Raw genomic sequence first — 17,799 nt, forward strand, 5'->3', positions numbered from 1 at the left:
CAAATACCTAAAATAGTTCTGCTTTCCCAAACCCTCAGATGCAAGACTCTGAGAACTAAGCTAAGTTCTATCTTATCACTGAAATAGTTTGACAAGTTAGTCTGTTGTCTTTGGCAGGTTTGTGCAGGTATTGTGATTCGAATAAAAACATTGGTATGGAATGAGACTGTTTTACTTAGCTATACTTGCTATGTACAACTAACTTTCAAAGTAAGTATCTTTGTCAGTGAAGTGAGCAGATCTGAATCAATGCATATATGGAGAAGATTATGCCATTTTTTCCAGTCACTTTCAGAGGAGAGCTTCAAACAAATCACACTAGTATGCTACTCAACATGAAAGAAAAACTGATAAATTTTGTTCCTGTCCATCATTTCAAAACAAATACATAAAGAGGGAACGCTTGTTCACCAGAGCACCCCAAGGGATGACAAGGTTGAATGGTCATAAACTTCTCCAAGACCGTTTCAGGCTGTACATAAGGAAGACCTTCTTTACTATCCAAGCCCCCAAGGTCTGGAATAGCCTGCCACCAGAGGTGGTTCAAGCACCTACACTGAACACCTTCAAGAGAAAATTTGGATGCTTATCTTGCTGGGATCCTGGGGCAGAGGGCTGGAATCGATGATCTTCCAAGGTCCTGTCCAGGCCTAACGCCTATGAAGTCTATGAAAAAGTGTGCAGGGTGGGAAAAAAACCCTCAATTTATTTAGATGGGGGTGGGGTGCGGCAGAGGCAAAAATATGGCCAGTGGGCTGGGTCTGTGGATCTGGCCAGCCAAGAGATTTTGTCTGGGTCATGGCAGGTCTCTCAGTTCTGCCAAGCCCAGGCATGGGGGTAGCTCAGGTTGTGACATGTGCAGCAGGTCCTACCGCTCCTAGACACACAGCAGGGCTGGAGCAGTGTGGCAGCTGAACTCGCTTCCCAGAAGCACTGGCTCCTTCCAGCTGCCACTGGACTTGGCCCTGCAGTCTGGGCACCCCAACCCGTCCATCCTGTACCCACTGCTGGGGGTGGGACCCATGCAGGCAGGGCCAGGCGGATGGGATAGGACTGCAGGCAGATGGGGAGCAGCGTCTGAAAAGCGGGATGGGAAGGTGGGCCAGGATCACATGGCAGTGACAGCACGGGACTGGGGCCTGGAGCAGAGCTGTGGTCCGCTGCTTGCGTGCCCCTGCCCACAGAAGCAACACCCACTGCAGGGGCATACAGGGAACCCTGGCCCTGCCTGCCTGTCCCACTCCCACTTGCCTGGTCCAGTGAAGACGGGGACCAGGGGACCTGCCTGGTCCAGTGAAGACGGGGGTCCACTTAGGGGGATGCCCTCAGCCAGCATAGTGGGGGAGCAGGGTGAGGGAGTGCTGACTTGGCCCACAACAGCTCACCAAAACTTCCTAAGTGGCCTTCAGGCACAAATAATTTCCCACCCCTGATTTAGATTATCTTCCTAAATTGTAAGGGGAGGCATGTTAAGTTTTTTCACTGTAAAAGTGATAAATGGCTAGCTGTTCTTAGGTGCAAAATTATAAGAATTATATTAGTGTTCTGGAAACAGCCAAGAAAGCAAACTGCCAGAGAGAGAGGTTGGGTTTTGAAGGAACAGTACGGAAAACTGCAAGGCTGCTAACACAAAACATATTACCAGACCAGGAGAATCTGGGAGGTTCTGTAACAGTCCTTTGGAAACTCTTAGGAAGAAGTGAACAGTGCCCAGTACCTCCAGGCCTGGAGCAGAGAGTTCCTTCAACTCACAAAATGTAAAATAAGAAAATATCCAAAATTCAAAAGGATACAGGATCCTCTTGAACACAGAAAACAAAAGTATGTTGCAAGCTAACTTGTTATGTCACATTCGAGACAATCAACTAGATAATCTAACACTGATGAGAGGGGTGGGATTTAAAACCAACTCATGACATTGATAATATTTTTCCCCACATGAAGTTGCTTCTAAGACCACAATTTCCTTTTACTAGTCAGAACCAACCTCACAAGGCTAGAGGGTAAACAAAGTGGCTAAGTAAAAATCCATGTGTCTTTAAAGACCATTTATTACCACAGTGGTGGGAAGCAGAAAGCAAACACCAATTGAAAACCTTTTGCAAGAAGTTAAATCTGCCATATGTAAGACTTCTCCAAGTGTCACAAGAAACAGCAAGCACCAGAATGTTAAGGCTAGAAATATACTACATAAACCATAAAAAGGCTCTATCTATCTATCTAGGCTCCAGTATTGTATATAGCCAGATATTTTTTTTTTAACTTTATACATTAAAAATAGTTTCTCTTCTCTACTACAATGGTATCATACAAAAAAAGGCAAAAGGCAGACAAGTACACCCCCTTGTCTGGGGTGTGACCCCTCCTCCCCCCTTTTCCTTGATAAGGACATGTACTTACCTGAGAATTAGGCCATATGAGGGACAGAAAAACCAACCTGTTACCGCATTCATAAAATTAAAACTTATGAAACAAGCCATTCTAGAAAACAATGCATACAAATCATTAAAAACAGATCCTGCGCCCCACCCCCCGCTAAACATTTTAGAAAGAACTTTCCTACCTTCAATCCATTCACTGAAAGCCGTCACAGAAAACTTCTGACCATCAAATGTGAAAAATTCTCTCTGAGCAAGTGCCTTCCCTCCGGTGCTGTGATTTTCATACTCTCTCACAGATTCATTATAGGAGGAATTCCCACTATTTATGACACCAACTAAAGCCCAGGCTTGCCTGCAAAGAACAAGGCAAGCATTTGAAAAAACTCTCTCTGGATAACGTACAGAATAAAAAGCAAATGTGCACTTTTATGCAAACATCTTTTCTTTGCCACTTTTCCTAAGCTCTTTAGAATGTAATTTCAAAGGGCAGAAGAAGAATACACATTGCTTGCATAAGAAAGCATTGGGGGTTCCTATATGCAAACTGAGAAATCACCCAGCTTTATTCTGAAAGATTACGAACTTCAGGACACATTGTTTATACTTATAAAAGGAATACTTTTTTACAAAGTTTACAAAATGGATAAACTTCAGCACAAAAAGGGTAAGGACTAATCTAAACTAGGTACTGCAGTACTTGTTAATGATTCTCACTATGATACTAATATTGCAACACAGTCACCTGTCATTCAGATCTGTTCTATGACAGTGAGTAAACGGCAATAGCCACCTGCAGGAAACCTGCCTAGATTGTAAGAACCATAACAAAGTTCTTGGATAAATTTATATCCATTACATACATGAGCCAGCTGTTGGTTCCCATCTTCCCCACTTGCCCAATATTAAATGAATCATCAGTAAGGAGCGTGAAATAAAGTTCTGCAGCCTAACTTCTGTGCCATAATGTTCATCATTTACAATATTTACTCTTCTTTTTATAGCTGCAGGTCCAAGAACAATACAATTACATTAAGATCTTGCTTAACCTATTAAGGTTCTAGAGTTCTTTGTTTTGGAGAAAAAGCTTGAAAACAGCAAAAAAGAAAAAACAGAAAGCTAGTTTTCCTTAAGAATTTTTGTGATTTGATTCACAGATTTAATGCTTGGCACTACTGGTCTATCTGCTTTTAAGAACTACAGTCCACTCCCTTCTAAATTATGTTCTTTTCTACTTGATTACTCTCGACTTTGTCTATGCTTTTTGCCCTTTCACTGAGGTCAAGTTTTGAATTAGTGGAATCAAAAGCACAAAGCCATCTGCTGCCTTCTTTTCACACCCCATGTCCTTCAATTATGTCTGCCTGAACCAAAGTTTCCAGTAATTATTTTTAAAAAGGGAATAGAAAGCTATTGAAATTTGACAACGAAACTTTACAAAACAAATCTATTAAAATTATTTTTAGAAATCATTTACTAGTCCATAACATTTAAGCATGCATAGTCAGCACTCTCCACTACCTGTTTAAACTCTGACAAAAACTGCACTTTGAGGTTCAATCAGGTATGACCACATGAAAGAGATGCGGACACTGTACCAGGTGCATGGTTTACTAAAGGCCTAACATTTTTTTTTAATGGAATTAAATTACCTTTAACTCAGACACTTTTTATTGTCTTATAATTTAAGTTGTGCACATACTTTTGTGTATACTTCCTCTTACTGTCTTGGATAAATTAGTTTTATAGGCTACATCATGACTTGCCTAATTCTAGTCTAATAACAATGCCTTAAGAAGGCTACACCAAATCTCTCTCTCTCGTGTCAGTATCCCTGCAGACAAGATAAACATTTGATGTAAAATTTTAGAAGTAGTATCAGATATTTAAGGGTATCTTACTTTGCAAGGAAAGAAACTGTCTTAACTTTGAAATCTATTTTATTATCTCGAGACCAGGGTGACGATTTACAAGTTACAAGCAAAAGACAGACAGACAGTTGGTCTGTCTTCTGCAGCAATGTAGCAACCAAAGTCTTTTAAAAGACTAGAGTGAATCCAGTGACTAATATAAAAATGCGTGAATCTTCCATGAAGCCAGGCTCCAAAGCCGACTGTTGCTGGTACTTCTCTAAGTGAGGAGTACTGGGTTCCAGTCTTGGTGCTGGGATGGTTCATGCATTTTACATTAAACCACCATTAGTTTAAAAACAAACAGAAACAAAAAACTAAGCAAACAAACTAACCACCCCACAAAGCAGACATAACCCTGTCTGGATTCCTGCTCAGAGCAGTACTCTCCTCACTCATCTACAATCATCTTGTTTTCTGTCCTTCTAGCCCAATGAGTCCACCAGTCAGGCTATCTGTCTTCAACAGAAAGAGAGCACTTCTAAGGAGCTTGTGTTACATAGTTATTTTTACAGCGATGACTCCATAGGAATATGTTGTCAAAGAAAAAACTTTAAAGCGTAACATTTTTTCTATCCTGAGAAAGGAAAAGTGGTAGCAGAATGGCCTCGGCCTGGAAAAGATAGGAGGAAGACAAAAATCAATTAAAGCAAGTTTACAGTAAAAGAGTACTCTACAATTCACACAGAGGACTGGGTTCTTTCTCAAAACTGAGAGACAGAGTCACCTGAGGGGTTGAGATTTTACAGCTTTGACTGTAGGGTGCTGGAACAAAGGGTCATGAAAGCACTTCTCAGTGGCTACAACATGCTTTAAAATGAGTCCCATCACCAAATGGCAGAGTGTGTAATATGTGGTCTGCTGACAGATTATACAGGCTAGGGACAGACATTCCAAAAGCTTGAGCCTGAACTGATTCAATCTTTGCAGGTTAGTCTAACCTGGCTAGGCTGAACCAGTTTGCATATGTACAGACATTCCTCCTGGACTGAGAAAATGCAAGCACATACCTGCAGTGGCTCAGGATAGAGCCCTTACCTTCCCTTACACAGTGCTGAAGTGAGAGGAGATGTGGCTAGGCCCCAGCAGGATGCTCTGTTTAGGGAGAAGTCCCCCCCACCCTCTGCTCCTGACAAGCGAGGGAGTCAGCAGGGAGTTGATAACACAGCATTTAGCATCCCTTCAAGAACACAAAAGCCTCTCTCATTAGTTCAAGATCTTTTTAAACAACATTCTTCCAAGGAGGGAACCTCTGTTTACCCGCTACCTGTTGATTAGCTCCCAAAAGCCCTAAGTGGACACTGTCCTGTCTGCCTTTGTCCTGTCTTCCTCACACAGACATCTCTCAGCATTAGCTAGCATACCACATGCTGGCTACCCACATGCTGAACCCTGCTTCAGCGGGGAGTGGGTCAGGGGGAAGCCAAATAGAAGGGCAGGGACAGCCCTGCTATGAAGCAGACAGCCTAGCCCAGACCTGAAAAGCATCTGGGATGCCGGGGGACTCCAGTTTAAGTTGAACCAGGAAGGAAGATGCCTAACAGATGCAAATGTCAAAACAGTAATATTATATTGACCAATAGCAAAAGAGTGTTATGCATTGCTTCATTTTCTCTCCCCCAACTTTGATTGTGTATGGAATTCTTACCTTGCTTCAGCTAGCAGGAAGAAACTGACAATTACATTTTTGTCAATTAAAAGCTAATCCTTCCAAGTTTGCTACTCATGCCCTCAAGTATTATACGAGACTGAAGTTTTACAGTCTAGTGTCCATTTATTTTTGTGGTTCACATAACCAAAAAAAAGTCTATTGGTTGTAAGCAAAGAAAGTTGAGATTTGAGACACAATTTAAGTCTTTAGTTTACTTTATTAGGAAGTAATTAGTTCTGAAATAAGAGATGAAACTGGTTGACTTAAAGATGTAGAAGTGTTATGGTTTCCTGCCGTCTTATTTGTCCATCTGAGATTTTGCATTATTTCCTGCTGAAATTAGAAGTCAGACAAATTTAGAAGTCAACTGCACTTGAAACATGCCAGATTTGGGCTTGAGAAAGGGCTTTTTTTCCCCAAAAATAAGAAATGTTTTATTTAAATTGCATTTTGATAAGAGTTTTATAAAATATTTTTTTAAAAGTGAAAGCTGAATTTAATTTAAAAATGTAGAGCCTAGCTTATAATAATCTCTTAAAATATTGAAATAAAAATAGTACGTGTACAAGAAGCCAGGACCCACTATCAAAAGGTGGAGTTATGGACCACATGCTATTCTATGTTAAAAAAGAACTGGAGAGAAAAAAAAATAAATTTTTGAAGTCAAGCTTTATAAATATGGCACAAGAAGTCATGTCCTGCATTACGATATTGATCCTTGGGTTTGATCCAAGACTGTGCTGCTGCTATCACCGACATTGTGACTTGGCTTCTGACTCGGAAAAAATAAATCAGGATTAAATTAGCTACTATCTTAACACAGCTGCTTGTTGCAAATAAATCAAGGAAGTACAAAGGGAAAATTGGTTAAAAATAGATTTTAAACCAAAAGTTCTTGGTCTGATTAAAATCTACCCACCTATTACTTAGATAGCTTCCTGTTCTCTTTACCTATCAAGTTACAGAACGATCTTACAATAAATTTTAACAGAAGGCAAGCATAAACAGCCTTTGGTGCAGAACAAAACACCTCTGTACTTAGGGGATTGTCCACATCATTAAGCTACAGGTCATGTGCCCTGCTGTTTACTCTTTTGCACCATGACTCTTCAATTACTTTCCACTTTTTTTAGTGACAACAGGAAGGGGATGGGGAAACTGTCCCCATGCAAGCCCAGCCCATAGACTGCCATTTATGGCACTCAGCAGAAAAGAGAGATACATAGGCACACCCAGCCTATCACAGGTCTACAACCCAAATCATCTTCTACTTTCTGTGTGAATATCTGGACATTACACTATCACAAAGGTATGCACCACTATGACTTCATCCTCCTCCTGTAGCAGTTTTAAAAGAGTGAATCGGATGTCTACCCAAAGAAAGAACTTGGGCACCTAAATCCAGGACGGGGTAGGCAACAGGTGCCAGAGCACAGCATGCAAAGGCATTTACTTTGGCATGCATGCCTTGGTGGTAGATGGTAGAGCTGTGCAAAGCTTCAGTTGCCAATTTGATTCAGTGGAGATTCGGCCTGATTTGGTGCCCAAACCTCCAAATCCAAATTGAATCAGGAGACCTTTAATCTCTCTGAATCGAGCTGGAATCCTCTGAATCAATTCAGAGAGATTTGGAAAGATTAGATGATTTGGACAGACACAGCTTTAAAATGTTTTTTCTACATACCTCAAGGTACCAGGCAGCTCGTGAACGCCGAGATGCTGGGGGAGATGAAGTATCCCACAAAAGCACTTCCAGGTCTGTCGGGGAGCGCATTGGGCCCCCCCCCTCCAGCTTAGCGACTGGTGCCTCCTGGATCTGGGGGGGGACCCAGGGTTTGTTGAGCCAGAGGGGTGTGGGAGGGCCCCTGGCAGGCTCAGTGGCAGGCCTGGAAGCTGACCCAAAGTACTTCTGGTCCACTTCTGGGTTAAACGCTGAACACATGGGTAGTTGTGCTCCTGTGGGATGCTCCATCCACCCCACCATCACAGCATTCATGAGGCATGCCTGATACCTCGAGGTATGTAGAATAGACATTTAAAACTGTGTCTATGGTAATTCACTGATTCTCTGAATCAGCATCGAATCTTTAGATTTGGATTAGGCTGAATCAAAATCAGTAACAGCGATCTGAATCAATGAATTGAATCACACCACTAGCTGATGGTGGGGAAGGGGCTAGGGCTGCACTGCCACAAACAGGGATCAGGCCCTTTGCAGCTACCCTGCCATCCACCCCCAGCACACTAACTTCTTACAAATTGAGATTACAGGTGTTTTTCGCATTCTTCCCAAAAATGTTGCTGACCTCTGATCCAGGAGGTATCTCCATATGTGAGTCCTAGGTCTCATGCAAGCACAGGAAAGGGTGCTGAGATATTGGTCACAACCTTCTCCCTGGCATTTCCTATTGCCTAGTTTAGGCCTTCCCCCAACTCAGCATACTGTCAGCTGTGAATCCCATTCCTAGGTGCTTAACTCCTGCCCCAGTCATTATATAAGGAACCAGGCACCTAGCTCAGGTTAGCAAAATCCACTCTGGGAGCTGGGTGCCTAGTGTAGTGGAACCCAGTGTCAGCTTGCCAAGAGTTCCTTTGTTGATGTGGACACAGAATTTGTCACGCTTTACCTGAGAGGGTGCCAATTACATGCATCAAAAACTAGCCTGTGTACTCAAAAGCAAGACAAATCTCAAAGTGAAAAAAGAGCAAGACAACCATGTTAAATAATATCAAGATATGCTGATTAGTGCACTGCAGTAATAATGAGTGTGAATATGCAACTCTATACATAGCTGCAAGTCTTATAATGAGTACTGAGAAGACTCTGCATCACTTACTGAATGAATAATTACTCTTTATGACATGCTAACAAAAACAATTCCATAACTGTTTGCATTCTGCACCAATTGACAAAGATTAAGGCTAGACCAAGAGCAAAACAAATACCGTATTTTCCTGACAACCTAAAATATAATACATACCTTGTTTTTGAAAGACAGAATGAAGAACTTTTTTTCAGAGTTATGGTTGCCTAGGGTAGGGACAGAGCCTAATCTTCAACTGGCTCACTCTCCCTCTCCTGCATAACTAAAGCTGTATCTCTAGCTGCCAGTAAAGACTGGTCTTAATGGGCGAGTCTATAATTTTCAAAAAAAGCTAGAGTCTGTACTAAACAGCTAGGAAGTCTGTCCTAAAAATATTTAAACTAGCTGTGTAGGGAGGAACTTGGTGCTCCTGCTACTTTAAGGAAAGGCAATCTTGCAGAAGAAGCAGGTGGCGGGTGAATCAGAGCGCAAATCAAGGGAGCCAAATGACCTGAAAGGAACTGGTTTTGCAGGATGTAAATCCAGGGTCTGAGCTGCACAGGCAGTCTGACCAGGTACCCATGGAGAGAGGAGCTCCTGAACAGAAAGGCTGCGCTAAGACTCCTAACTAACACTTAAGCTGGGGTAGGCAAAACTGGTGGTTTAGGGATTAAGACATGAGGAGCAAGAACTAGGGTCTGGGACGCACAGCCCACAACTGGTGAGAACAAACAGGGTTTGGGGGGTCATAGCCTGGGAGGGGCAGAGTCTGATGGAGATAATCTGGCCTTAATCCAGGAGAGGCAGAGGACAGAAGACAGAAGCAGCTCTCAGATAGCAAAACTAACCTAAGAAGGGTTAACTTGATTAGTGGAACATCATAATCATTACAAAGGGAGATTGAAAAGTGAAGAACAGTGAGCTACTGCATCACCCGACTCCCTCAGCTATCTGAACAGTAATACATTTTGGTAGTGCTGGAGTGATGCTTAGCTGTGATGGTCCAGGAATTATGCAAGAGGCAAGGATGTTTGTGAGAAATATCTTTATTGGACCAACTGTACAGTTGGGATAGACTTAGACAAGCTTTCCACTGCAAAGCATTCTTCACCAGGTCTGTTTAATGATGAATGCTTCTCATTTGAAAGCTTGTTGAAGTCTATCTTACCCAGACAGTAGGTCCAATAAAAGATAATCACCCACAAAACTCCTTGCCTCTGAACAGTAATACTTCAGCTTCTACACTGTAGAGCAGGAATCAAACCAGGGTGCTTCAAACCCTGGGCAGAAAGATCAGTTTCCCTGCTTAATACGTGCAACCCATTTTGGGGGGGACTGATTTTCAAAGAAGAGGCAAGTGTTGTATGAAAGTGTAGTCTGAACTAAGACTATACTTTTAAGGCTTCCCAAATTCCCATTCATAATAGATATTTTATGTATGAAAGCACTAAGCAGAGCTGAGAGGAGAACAAAGTTATTTACCTGTAAGTTAATCCTTTGACAAGCTTACTTCCAAGAAGATTTTGGATAGTTAATCTGGTTTCTTCCAGTAGACTTTTAGCAGCTGAATCTCCAACAGCAATAGCAACGATGCGACCAGGATCTTGGCCTTTTAAGAAGTCCTGAAATCTCTTGCTTTCATTTTGATATTCATGAGTGTCAAATCTATCCACTGCCAACACTTGTGCTGTGTCCTGATCAATCACTCTCACATTTAGCCCTCGTAAAAATTTCCTTTCAAATGCATAAGGACCAGAGGCCAGCCCTGAGGAGTATACAGTCTTTGACAAAAGAGTCCATGATAACTTCTGAGTCCCATGCAATTCCAGTGTCCCTTCAGGGCCAACACCAATAAATTTTTTGCCAAATATTGGCATATCGTCACCTTCATCTGATTTGCCATACAAGATGATAGTTGCTTTGGATTTATAGCGACACTTCTCTGCTCCAATATGAAGCGCTCCACCATCCTTTATCAGGATAAAACGAGTTCTCAAAGTAATATTTCTGGAACCATCCTTATCATCACCAAAGACAAGTAAACCTAGAGGAAATAATATTTTTTTTTAATCACATATAAAAAAAACCAATCAATCTTTTAAAAACTGATTCTACTTTAAAGCACACAAGCCAAACCCTAAAATAAAATCAAGTTAAGTAAGTTATTAAAAAGAGAAATGAAATTGTTTCCAAATGAGTTTACAGATAGTAAAATGGATTTTTACAGGATATCACATATGGAAGGAACTTCCACAATACCTGCACCTTGAAAAATTGTCTTCAAGTTTTATGAAATATTGTAATTAACAATCAGTTTCACTAATCTAAGTATCTGAACAAAAAGGACTTCACCACTGATTCCGCCCATCTGATCCTGTTCTTAGACGCTTACTACTCGGTCTTGGTCTTCCAGGCTTCTACACAGCATCAAGCAGCTGTCCCACTGAAGAATAACTAGCATTATACATCTGTTTACATATTGAGACCTTGTGGCCAGCAGTAAGTAATGTAGTAGTAGTAAAGAATGCAGTCACCGACTGAGTGATGACAGAAACACATCAATGACTGCAACATAAAGACAATTACGCAGATTGAAATATGGCAAGACTAACTACAAAACTGATTTAAAATTTACAAAGACAGACATCCTAATGCTTGGGGGCTGAAATAGGGAAGGAAGAGATGAAGGAACAGATTCCTGGGAATTAAAATCACTATTACATTTTTCTGGTTTCTGAGGATAAATGGGAGTTCTAGGTTTCATTACTCAATCTATTTATCAAAATTACATACCACTATAATAGTTCTATTACCACATTTATTTCTACTACCTTAAGTCTATGGTGCTATGCTGCCTATTGTATGCAGTCTTCACGTGGTGCTTATTACTCTTCAGAACAAAGCATAAAGTTTTGCAGCATTTACCATACTATACAGAAAGCATATTTACTGTAGACATGCAAAAATATGCATCGGCAAATACTGTGCAAACAGGATTGTCCTGAATTAAGACTACTTCTCAAATAAATTGCATTTTCTTGAAGGTGGCCATTTTCACAACAAAACCATGCAAATGTTTAACACTGCATGCTTCCATGGCAAAAACTGTCACATTAAAGTACAATTTTGAAGTTTTTCCAACAGCACATTTCACTCAAATAGAATCATGCGCTTATAGAGTCCTTTCCCTGCCCCAAGCAAATAACCATATTTTAAAATTTTCTTTAATAAAATTCAATAATCTTCAAATCAAAAATTGAATTCAAAGTTCTTACAAGTAACACATTCACATTTCATTGCATATTTTCTGAATGTTTACTACTAATGTAGAAGGGTAAGCATCCTAGTAGTACTCAAGTGGGGGGAAGGAAATAGCTATACATCAATAAAGTCTTTTATATGCCAATTTTCTTCCTTACCTCTTTTCCCATTTTCAGCTAGTATTGGCACACTCGCATACACGTGTCAAATATACCTTGACCAAAAGGTATTTTAACACATAAAAACAGTCTGTGGCTTACTTTGCTGCTACATACCTCCATCCTGAATAATTATAGAGTGTACTGTAGCATCTGAATTCAGACGAAACAAGTCCCCACTTTTTATGAGAACTCTCTTCTCAGTATCTTGGCCAGGGTTCCAGTTGCTGAGACGAGGGTTCTGATCTGGACAATTCTCTATAATACAATATGCAGCCTAATTAAAAAAATGGCCTAAAATATTAAGACAACATTGGTGTATATGGCATTACTCAGTTAGAAGCACATTAAGAGTAGTGTCAGAAAGACAAGTCAGGGATTTGCTTCCTCTACAGTAACTAGAGGAAATCACAACTCATATGATCCATTTCCTGTAAATAAGATGGACTATGACCATTAGTGAGCAATTACCTTGTTTCTTTTTGTGTCTTCTGGAAAACATTTCAGCTACTAGCACCAACATTCAAACTTACGCAGCAAAACCAAGGACAGGTTGACCAAGCTTCAATTGAAGAAATACATCCTTGCTCTTAAACCACTTAGTGCAACGACATCATCATAAAGGGACTAAACATTTAGGTATTAGGGCAACAAATCTATATAAGCTAACATTACAGAACTGTAGAACTCACTACATTCAGAAGTAGCAGAAGTAGTTTATTTACTGCTTTTGCTGAAACAATAAAATAAGTAAAATGATATAATTTATGGCTTTCATCAAAAGCATACAATAAAATTACACATTTTGTATCATTATAGAACATATTCTGTGATGATACAAAACAAAAAGATAAAAGGAAGTAGGTACAACAGTGAAATAAAACAGAACCATCTGATTTTGGTCCTTATTCTTTAGTCTAGTAATGCAAACAGGGCAGGCTGCAAGTTTTCAGAGAAGCCTTTTTTCCACCCCCATTAGCCCAATATTTAAAATTTTCAAGTAATGGAAAGATCCATTTTCCTCTTATTTCTTCAAAGAATAAAGACCACAAATAGTTATTTAAGTTACCTACAGTAGTATTAAAGTGACGTTGTAGCTGTGAAGTTCCAGGAATTATGGGAGAGGAAAAGATTTTTTGAGGTGGTATCTTTTATTGGACCAATTCATTACTTTAAATAAAGTTAGATCAATAAAATTTGACATACATTTGAATGCGTCTCTGTGAGCAGGGGTGCTCTTTTGCCCCATGTCAAGCTGAATTCTATTGACTCTTGCCTCTTCCTCCTACTCACCTGCCATGCTTTGATGGAAAATTGATATTCAGGAGGATGGATGTTCCTTGATTTACAAGTCAATCCAGTATGGTTGTGGGTCTTCTGCAGGGCTTCACTTTTCCTACACACTGGCCCTTGCCTCTCCAGCTGATGATAACTATTATCCACTGATAGTGAGTGGCGAATACCCTGAGAGGTCACTTCTCAGGCTCTTATCCAGTTCTTTCCCCATAGCATCTGGATTTGTGTTCACTGGCCTAAACTCTCTGTGCCTCCAACAGGCAGGTCACATAACAGTCAATTCAATTAGTACATTTAGGTTTCTTCCAGGCCTTGTCTCAGGTTTCACTGCCTTAATCTCTTGGCTCGGGCCTTAAGAGCCAGGTAGTGTTCAGGTAAACTACAAAGCAAATCTTCGGGGAATTTCCCCCCCATCCTGGTACCCTTCTCTAGTCCTCAGAAAATATCTCAAAAGGAGGGTTTCTTCTTCCTGGCCCAATTCCTTCTTTTCTTTCATGACACAAACTAAAGGGCAATCACTTGAATTTCTTGTCACTTCTCAAAGACCCTCTAGCCCACAGCCGCCTGGCTTATGCCTGGTTTCTTTCATCACCAGCATGCCACAGGTAATGCCTCCTTGGTTCTGGCTGTCTCAGTTTCCTTCTCAGGCCCTCACTCCTTCCAGAAGACCTGTTCTGTCTTGCTCCCCCTTATCTTCCTGGATGGCCTTCCCCACCATTAACTGTCCGTTGGGACCCTACCCTACAGTGCCAAGTCCCATATCATCCCTCTTTCTGCATTTTACTTATCTTTAAGAAGGCAGGGGAGTGATTTTTTTGCTCGTGGCTCATCTTGGTCCCTACGGAAGGGTCTGGCATGCAGGGACTGTTTCTTCTTGGATGTTACCCTGCTAGGAGCTTCCCATGCTGTTTTCCCCTCAGAGGGACACTGACTGCCAACCTCTTTGGCATACTCTTTTAAGCTGTCCAGCTCTCTCTCCAGGCCAACTGGGTTTGGCTTCCTGGAGCATATGTCCTCCTGCTCCCAGAGTTTGCCTGCTGCCCTGTTTATACTCAGTCTTCTTTTCCCACACACTGGGGATGCATCGCTTGCCTGGACCTGTCCCAGTAAGTTCCCCCTGAATCTGTCCAGTCCCACAGGAGCATACCAGGGGCTTGGATATGGCCCCTGCTACAATCGCATTCTTTCCACAAGATCATATCCTAGCTTAATATGGGGTCTACCTAGCCATGACAGCTGCAGATCTCAGAGTGAACTGTAGTTTTTTTCCTGGCGCCTCAACTGTAGTTTTGTACTGCAGATGGGTTTCTATGCCAAACACAAAATTTAACCAAATTCTTGAATGTAAACTAGCTGTCTACTGCAGTGGCAGAGATCAATTTACATGTACACTCTCTATAGAGAGAGAAGTTGCAGACACATTTCAAGAAATGACAATAGCTGGAAGGAGTTCTTTAAAAAAACAGAATAGATGGCAAGACTAAAGGGCCAGCACCCAACCATTGTTCTAATGCTGGAACTAGCTTAGCTCCATGTCAACAGGAATTCATCCACAGCCAGCTCCTTTCTCTGGGAAAGGATCTACCAGCAGAGACAATCCAGTGTTAGAGATCAAGATAAGAAGTGTAGGTACAGTAAATGCTAAGTAGGCTTATCTAAGGAAAACAGGCTTGCCATCTTACAACACGAGGCTATCTATTCATTTAAATTGCTGACCAAAATACTGGAATTTCTTTAACAATGCAATCTCATTTCAAAAGTCTTCTATTAAATGAATTTATAATAACCGCACAAATTTTTATATAAGCCAAAGTTTTACTAATAGTAAAAAGATGAACAGACCTACGTATATAGATGGTATGAACATCTGGCCAGAAGACCAGTATGGGATGATACAAAATCCACAGTATGAAGGAAGGAAGCAGACAATTATGTAGGACAACCTAAAAGAGTAGATAATAAGTAAATGGTGATATAAACCCTCAGCAAATGGGGTGGGGGATGGAGGGGATGAGAAACAAGAAGTATTTCCTCCATAATGATGTCTGCAAGTCTTCTGAGAACTCACTAAAGGAAATGGATGACCCATTGCTTAAACTGTCCAGAATTCAAACTTGCATAAATTACGTAGATTGCACACTCCCTGAACAATAGCAAAGGTAAACATACATGCTGACATAATGAGTCAGTAACTTTATGGTAACCTGTATGAATCATGGAAGCGAGTGATAAAAAGAGACCTAGTAACTGTATCTGTATCTCTGCTGCAGAAACAGGAAGGCAGGATAGGGTGGAAATTGTAAAATAAGAAGCTTTAGGATTACAATAAATTTAACTTTGAACTAGAGGCACAAAATTTAGTTCCTCTCTAAGATCATTATGTTTTAAATTATTAAGTATAAGTCAGTTCTGTGACAAGTCAGTTAGACTGTCCCACAATAAAAAGTTCAATGACACTTTCTTAATAATTGTACTGAGGTAGAGAGAGGCACCAAACATTTAATACTGGGCCACATTATCTTATAAAAATATCACTAGTTATATTTTACAAAGTATTACAGGTAAAGCTGGCAGCAGCACCTCCTACAGTTAAGGTTGCCTAATGCTTTCCATAACATATTTGCTTTCAGTTGCATGCAACTGTCAAACTTTAACCATTCAGTCTGAAAGCTGTCTATGCCGAGTGCCTGCCTGAAGAAAAATGGTTAAGCTGTTTTTAAAGGACAGGGTTAGGGGGAAAATAATGTTACTTTGGAAGAAATAAAAAAAAAAAAAAAGCACACACTCTCAAATCTGACAGACACTTCATTGAGAAGTTCTAGCACCTCCATGTTGGGCAGCAAAGGCTTAAAAATCAGCAGCAGTAAAAGGGGATACTTGCTGGCCTGTACTCATCAACAGAAATATTTTACTTTCCCTCCTGCAGAGCTATTAAATTTAGAAGGCGTACCCAGTTGAAATACGATAAGTAGGACTTAGCATTTTGCAGCTAGTCTCTGAAGAGCTTGTCTGCCTTCAACATATACTAGCTCAGGGCTGCAAGGGCCAAGCGAAGCGTAGTCCACAACTCATACATGTTAGGATAGGAAGGGACCTCCAAAGGTCATTGAGTCCGACCCTCTGCAAAGACAGGAAAGAGTGCGGGGTTCATATGACCCCAGCCAGATGCCCATCCAACCTCCTCTTGAAGACCCCTAGTGTAGGGGAGAGCACCACCTCCCTTGGGAGCCCATTCCAGACCTTGGCCACTCGAACTGTGAAGAAGTTCCTCCTAATGTCTAGTCTAAATCTGCTCTCTGCTAATTTAAGGCCATTATTTCTTGTGACCGCCAGGGGCACCTTGGTGAGTAGAGCCTCACCAATTTCCTTCTGCCCCCCACCATGATGAATTTATAGGCAGCCGCAAGGTCGCCTCTCAACCTTCTCTCATGGAGGCTGAAGAGGTCCAGGTGCCCTAGTCTCTCCTCGTAGGGCTTGGCCTGCAAGCACTTAACCATACGAGTGGCCCTTCTCTGGACCCTCTCCAGGTTATGCACATCCCTCTTGAAGTGTGGCACCCAAAATTGCATGCAGTATTTGAACTGAGGTCTGACCAGTGCCCGATAGAGGGGAAGTATCACCTCCTTGGTTCCGTTTGTCATGTATATGCTCCTGTTGGTCAGGGGCTGCCGTGGCACAAAGCGGCATGGTACTGAGAGTAGGGGAATCACCTCTCCCATGTTCTGTGGTGACCCAGACCTCAAGGGGAAAAGGGAAAAGTCAGATGTCTCACTCCCTGTGTTCTAGTTTGAAAGAGAACAGGTGCAGAGTGAGACAAGGAGGAGGGTAAGACCAGAGATTACACGCACAAAATGGGAGGAGTGCAGACGACAAGGGTTTTTACATACCGTACACCCCCTTCTAGTACCTGGAACAGAACACAAGATAGACCGGAGCAAAGCCTCCTAAGTCTCATTTATGCTGCCCAATAAAATTGCTGTGAAAATTACTGGCAAAAATCAGTCTCTTTACTTTACCACGTAGTAGTTCAAACAGAGGATACCAATCTACTGCTGCCACCATTTACAATCACAGGCAGTGCATCTACAAGAGACGCTTACTGTGCAGTTGACTAAATAGCTGCACAGTAAATATCTCAGTGTATACATGCACCCATATTAGGCTGAAGTCAACTAATTTACTCCTCAGCAGGATAGAACTTGTAAATACAAGTGTAAACGTGGAGGTTTTTTTGTGTGCTACAATGTACATGTAGATGCTTCCCAGCTGGCTATGGCATTAGGGTGCTTCAGTGCAGGAGCTAGCACCACACTGAAGCTCTCTTGTGCCCCAGTCAGCCCC

The 17,799-nt window shown here is 41.4% G+C and overlaps 1 protein-coding gene across 1 annotated transcript in view; it reads right to left on the reverse strand.

Moving 5' to 3' along the window:
* The window catches only part of TMEM2 (transmembrane protein 2), an 81,967-nt gene that overhangs the window by 39,443 nt on the left and 24,725 nt on the right, over positions 1-17,799 (reverse strand). The window contains exons 3-5 of the mRNA XM_019555165.1: positions 12,280-12,420; positions 10,226-10,787; positions 2,564-2,733 (exon numbers count right to left, since the gene is read on the reverse strand). Of these exons, the coding sequence (XP_019410710.1) occupies positions 2,564-2,733; positions 10,226-10,787; positions 12,280-12,420 (873 nt within the window). The remainder of the gene's footprint in view (positions 1-2,563; positions 2,734-10,225; positions 10,788-12,279; positions 12,421-17,799) is intronic.

This window comes from Crocodylus porosus, unplaced genomic scaffold (assembly GCF_001723895.1).
Source record: "Crocodylus porosus isolate Cpor-Errol unplaced genomic scaffold, CroPor_comp1, whole genome shotgun sequence".
NCBI lineage: Eukaryota > Metazoa > Chordata > Crocodylia > Crocodylidae > Crocodylus > Crocodylus porosus.